Source organism: Sus scrofa, unplaced genomic scaffold (assembly GCF_000003025.6).
Source record: "Sus scrofa isolate TJ Tabasco breed Duroc unplaced genomic scaffold, Sscrofa11.1 Contig2129, whole genome shotgun sequence".
Classification (NCBI taxonomy): Eukaryota; Metazoa; Chordata; class Mammalia; order Artiodactyla; family Suidae; genus Sus; species Sus scrofa.
Genome location: NW_018085027.1, coordinates 16,988 through 23,240, shown reverse-complemented (window position 1 = coordinate 23,240; position 6,253 = coordinate 16,988). Strand labels below are relative to the sequence as shown.

General features: G+C 71.2%; 1 protein-coding gene across 1 annotated transcript; it reads left to right on the top strand.

The window, feature by feature from the left end:
• Positions 1 to 303: 303 nt before the first annotated feature.
• LOC110258476 (collagen alpha-2(V) chain-like) lies at positions 304 to 5,918 on the top strand (the record flags this gene model as incomplete). The annotated part of the gene is made up of 6 exons (XM_021081741.1): positions 304 to 1,122; positions 1,897 to 2,219; positions 2,279 to 2,433; positions 2,896 to 3,411; positions 4,270 to 4,427; positions 5,852 to 5,918. Coding segments are annotated over 6 exons (2,038 nt in total), but the record flags the coding sequence as incomplete, so codon positions are not given.
• Between the last annotated feature and the right edge of the window lie 335 nt (positions 5,919 to 6,253).

The following is a 6,253-nucleotide window of genomic DNA, read 5'->3' as shown; positions in this document are numbered from 1 at the left end:
GGCCCGAGTGCCCAGGAAATCTGGTGGAACCCGTGGGCCCCTCGGACCGGGCCCGAGTGGCCCTGGCGCAGCTGGTCGACCCCGCGGGCCATAGGCTCTGACCCGAGTCACCCAGAACCGCAGGTCGACTTCACGGGCCCTCGGACACGAGCCAGAGTCGTCCGGCCTGCTGGTCGACCCCGGGGGCCTTCAGAGGCAAGCGTGAGATGCCGGGAGAGCAGTTCGACACCGCGGGCCCTTGGCACAGTCCCGAGTCACCCGGGAGAGCTCGAAGACCCCGCGGGCCATCGGGTATGGCCCCAGTCGCCCCGGAGAGCTGGTCGACACCTCGGGCCATCTGACCCGAGCGCAGGTCTCCGGTGTCGCCCCTGGCCCCTCCGCCCCCGGCACGGGGCCGCTGGTCGACCGGGGGGGGGGGGGGCGGGGTGGGGAGGGCCGGGCGCCCGGGGGGGTGCTTGGGGACCGCGGAGCCTTCCCGGGCAGCTGGTTGACCCCGCGGGCCTCGGACCAACGCGGTGTCCGGGACAGCTGGTCGCCCCTGGGACTCGGGGCGGGCGGGCGCCCGGGACCCTGTCGACCCGCAGGCCCTCGGACCAGTGCGAGTGGCCCGGGTCAGCAGGTTGACCCACGGGCCCTAGGCTCTGGCCGGAGTCGCCCAGGACCGCAGGTCGACCTCACGGTCCTCGGAAACAAGCCAGAGACATCCGGGACTGCTGGTCCCAAGGCGGGGGCCCACAGACCCAAGCGCGAGACTGCCCGGGAAAGCTGTTCGACACCGCGGGGCCCTCGGCAGAGTCCGGAGTCACCCGGGACAGCTGGTCGACACCACCGGGCCTCGGGAACGGGCCCGAATCGCCCAAGAGAGCTCATCGACCCCGCGTACCATCGGACCCCGAGCGCGATTCACCCGGGAGAGCATGTCGAAACCGAAACCGCAGACCCTCGACGCGGGCCCGAGTGCCCCGGACAGCTGGTCGACACCGCATGCTCTTGGACCCGGGCCGGAATCACCCGGGGGGAGCTGGGCGACACCTTGGGCCCTCGGTCACGGCCCCGAGTTCGCCCGGGCCACCTGGTGGACACCGCAGGCCTCGGGACAGTCCGAGTCACCCGGGACGCCTGGTCGACACCGCGGTCCCTCTGACCAGGGCCCAAGTCACCCGGGACAGCTGAATCGACCCAGCGGGACATCGGGCACGGGCCCGAGTCGCCCGGGACAGCTGGTCGACCCTGGGACCTCAGACCCTAACCGAGTGGCCCGGAGAGTTGGTCGACACCGGGGCCTCGGGCACCGGCCCGATGCGCCTGGGACCGCTGGACGCCCGGGGCCCTCGCATTCTAGCACGAGTCGCTGGGGACTGCTTGTCGAACCCGGGTGCCCTCGGACCAAGCGCGGCCCCCGGGCAGCAGTTTGACCCACAGCACCACGGGCTGGGTCCAGAGATGCCCGGGACTGCTGGTCGACACTGCAAGCCGTCGGGCATGGGCCCGAGGCACCGGGGACTTTTGGTCGACCCCGCTGGCCCTCAGACCCGAGTTGATTCACCCGGGATAGATGTTCGCACACGCGGGCCCTCGGACACGAGCCCGAGTGGCCCGGGAGTGCTCGTCGACACCTCGGGCCCTTGGACACAAGCGCAAGTCACCCGGGAGACTGGTCGACCCCGCGGGCCCCAGACTCGAGCACGAGTCCTCCGAGCAGCTGGTCGACCCCGGGGCCTTCGAACCTGGCTCCAACGCCGGGAGAATTGGTGGAACCCAGGATTTCGGACCCGGGCCCGAGTCGCCCAGGAAATTTGGTCGAACCCCGTGGCCCTCGGACCCGGGCCCGAGTCGCCCGGGCAGCTGGTCGACCCCGCGGCCATAGGGCTCGACCCGTGTCACCCAGAAACGCAGGTCGACTTCACGGGCCTCGGACACGAGCCAGAGTCGTCCGGGCCTGCTGGTCGACCCCGGGCCCTCAGAGGCAAGCGTGAGATGCCCGGGAGAGCAGTTCGACACCGGCAGGCCTTGGCACAGTCCGAGTCACCCGGGAGAGCTCGAAGACCCGCGGGCCATCGGGTATGGCCCAGTCGCCCCGGAGGCTGGTCGACACCTCGGGCCATCTGACCCGAGCGCAGGTCTCCCGGGAGTGCTGGTGGACCCCGAGGGCCTTGGACCCGGGTCCGAGTCACACGGGACCCCTGGTCGACGCCGAGGGCACTCGGACCCGGGCCCAAGTCGCGCAGGACAGCTGGTCGACACTGTGTGCCCTCTGACCCGGGCCGGAATCGCCCAGAGGAGCTGGTAGACACCGCGGGCCCTCGACCCGAACCGAGTCGCCCGAGAGATGTGATCGACACCCCGGACCCTCGGGCACGGATGAATAGCCCGGTACCGATGGTCGACACCGGGGTCCGGCGGAAACGAGCCCGAGTCGCCCGGGGACTGCTGGTAGACTCCTCAGGCCGTTGGACCAGGGCCGGAGTCGCCCGGGACAGCTGGTCAACACCGCGGGCCCTCGGGTACGGGCCCGAGTCGCCCGGGCATCTGGTCGACCCCGGGACATAAGGCATGGGCGCGAATCTCCCGGGACAGCTGGTCGACCGTGGCCGTCAGACCCGAACGCGAGTCGCCCGGAAGCGTTGGTCCACACCGCGGGCCCAAAGGCATGGGCCGGTGTCGCCCAGGACAGCTGGTCAACCCCGAGTGCCTTGGGACCCGAGCCCCATTCACCCGGGACAGCTGGTTGACCCCGCGGGTCCTCGGACACAAACGCGAGTGTCCCGGGACAGCTGGTCGACCCCTGGGCACTCGGAGGCGGGCCGGAGTCGCCCGGGACAGCCTGTCGACCCGCAGGCCCTCGGACCCAAGTGCGAGTGGCCCGGGTCAGCAGGTTGACCCCACGGGCCCTAGGGCTCTGGCCGGAGTCGCCCAGGACGGCAGGTCGACCTCACGGGCCCTCGGAAACAAGCCAAAGACATCCGGGACTGCTGGTCGATGGCGGGGGCCCACAGACCCAAGCGCGAGACGCCCAGGAAAGCTGTTCGACACCGCATGCCCTCGGCAGAATCCAGAGTCACCCGGGACAGCTGGTCGACAACACGGGCCCTCGGGAACTGGCCCGAATCGCACAAGAGAGCTCGTCGACCCCGCGTACCATCGGACCCGAGCTCGATTCACCCGGGAGAGCAAGTCGAAACCGAAACCGCGGACCCTCGACATGGGCCCGAGTGCCCCGGGCATGCTGGTCGACAGCGCATGCTCTCGGACCCGGGCCCGAATCACCCGGGGGAGCTGGGCGACACCTCGGGCCATCTGACCCGAGCGCAGGTCTTCCGGGAGTGCTGGTGGACCCGAGGGCCCTTGGATCCGGGTCCGAGTCACACGGGACCCCTGGTCGACGCCGAGGGCACTCGGACCCGGGCCCAAGTCGCGCAGGACAGCTGGTCGACACTGTGTGCCCTCTGACCCGGGCCGGAATCGCCCAGAGGAGCTGGTCGACACCGCGGGCCCTCGGACCCGAACCGAGTCGCCCGAGAGATGTGGTCGACACCCCGGACCCTCGGGCACGGGACGAATAGCCCGGTACCGATGGTCGACACCGGGGTCCGCGGAAACGAGCCCGAGTCGCCCGGGGACTGCTGGTAGACCCCTCAGGCCGTTGGACCAGGGCCGGAGTCGCCCGGGACAGCTGGTCAACACCGCGGGCCCTCGGGTACGGGCCCGAGTCGCCCGGGGCATCTGGTCGACCCCGCGGGACATCAGGCATGGGCGCGAATCTCCCGGGACAGCTGGTCGACCGTGGCCGTCAGACCCGAACGCGAGTCGCCCGGAAGAGTTGGTCCACACCGCGGGCCCAAAGGCATGGGCCGGTGTCGCCCAGGACAGCTGGTCAACCCCGAGTGCCTTGGGACCCGAGCCCCATTCACCCGGGACAGCTGGTTGACCCCGCGGGCCCTCGGACACAAACGCGAGTGTCCCGGGACAGCTGGTCGACCCCTGGGCACTCGGAGGCGGGCCGGAGTCGCCCGGGACAGCCTGTCGACCCCGCAGGCCCTCGGACCCAAGTGCGAGTGGCCCGGGTCAGCAGGTTGACCCCACGGGCCCTAGGGCTCTGGCCGGAGTCGCCCAGGACCGCAGGTCGACCTCACGGGCCCTCGGAAACAAGCCAGAGACATCCGGGACTGCTGGTCCATGGCGGGGGCCCACAGACCCAAGCGCGAGACGCCCGGGAAAGCTGTTCGACACCGCGGGCCCTCGGGCACAGTCCGGAGTCACCCGGGACAGCTGGTGGTCACCACGGGCCCTCGGGAACGGGCCCGAATCGCCCAAGAGAGCTCGTCGACCCCGCGTACCATCGGACCCGAGCGCGATTCACCCGGGAGAGCATGTCGAAACCGAAACCGCGGACCCTCGACGCGGGCCCGAGTGCCCCGGGACAGCTGGTCGACACCGCATGCTCTCGGACCCGGGCCCGAATCACCCGGGGGAGCTGGGCGACACCTTGGGCCCTCGGTCACGGCCCCGAGTCGCCCGGGCCACCTGGTGGACACCGCGGGCCTCGGGTACAGTCCCGAGTCACCCGGGACGCCTGGTCGACACCGCGGTCCCTCTGACCAGGGCCCAAGTCACCCGGGACAGCTGGTCGACCCAGCGGGACATCGGGCACGGGCCCGAGTCGCCCGGGACAGCTGGTCGACCCTGGGACCTCAGACCCTAACCCGAGTGCCGGGAGAGTTGGTCGACACCGCGGGCCTCGGGCACCGGCCCGATGCGCCTGGGACCGCTGGACGACCCCGGGGGCCCTCGGATTCTAGCACGAGTCGCTGGGGACTGCTTGTCGAACCCGGGTGCCCTCGGACCAAGCGCGAGGCACCCGGGGCAGCAGTTTGACCCCACAGCACCACGGGCTGGGTCCAGAGATGCCCGGGACTGCTGGTCGACACTGCAAGCCGTCGGGCATGGGCCCGAGGCACCGGGGATTTTTGGTCGACCCCGCTGGCCCTCAGACCCGAGTTGATTCACCCGGGAGAGCTGTTCGCACACGCGGGCCCTCGGACACGAGCCCGAGTGGCCCGGGAGTGCTCGTCGACACCTCGGGCCCTCGGACACAAGCGCAAGTCACCCGGGAGAGCTGGTCGACCCCGCGGGCCCACAGACTCGAGCACGAGTCCTCCGAGACAGCTGGTCGACCCCGAGGGCCTTCGGACCCGGGCCCCAGACGCCCGGGAGAATTGGTGGAACCCCAGGACTTCGGACCCGGGCCCGAGTCGCCCAGGAAATCTGGTCGAACCCGTGGGCCCTCGGACCCGGGCCCGAGTCGCCCGGGGCAGCTGGTCGACCCCGCGGGCCATAGGGCTCTGACCCGAGTCACCCAGAACCGCAGGTCGACTTCACGGGCCCTCGGACACGAGCCAGAGTCGTCCGGGCCTGCTGGTCGACCCCGGGGGCCCTCAGAGGCAAGCGTGAGATGCCCGGGAGAGCAGTTCGACACCGCGGGCCCTTGGCACAGTCCCGAGTCACCCGGGAGAGCTCGAAGACCCCGCGGGCCATCGGGTATGGCCCCAGTCGCCCCGGAGAGCTGGTCGACACCTCGGGCCATCTGACCCGAGCGCAGGTCTCCCGGGAGTGCTGGTGGACCCCGAGGGCCCTTGGACCCGGGTCCGAGTCACACGGGACCCCTGGTCGACGCCGAGGGCACTCGGACCCGGGCCCACGTCGCGCAGGACAGCTGGTCGACACTGTGTGCCCTCTGACCCGGGCCGGAATCGCCCAGAGGAGCTGGTCGACACCGCGGGCCCTCGGACCCGAACCGAGTCGCCCGAGAGATGTGGTCGACACCCCGGACCCTCGGGCACGGGACGAATAGCCCGGTACCGATGGTCGACACCGGGGTCCGCGGAAACGAGCCCGAGTCGCCCGGGGACTGCTGGTAGACCCCTCAGGCCGTTGGACCAGGGCCGGAGTCGCCCGGGACAGCTGGTCAACACCGCGGGCCCTCGGGTACGGGCCCGAGTCGCCCGGGGCATCTGGTCGACCCCGCGGGACATCAGGCATGGGCGCGAATCTCCCGGGACAGCTGGTCGACCGTGGCCGTCAGACCCGAACGCGAGTCGCCCGGAAGAGTTGGTCCACACCGCGGGCCCAAAGGCATGGGCCGGTGTCGCCCAGGACAGCTGGTCAACCCCGAGTGCCTTGGGACCCGAGCCCCATTCACCCGGGACAGCTGGTTGACCCCGCGGGCCCTCGGACACAAACGCGAGTGTCCCGG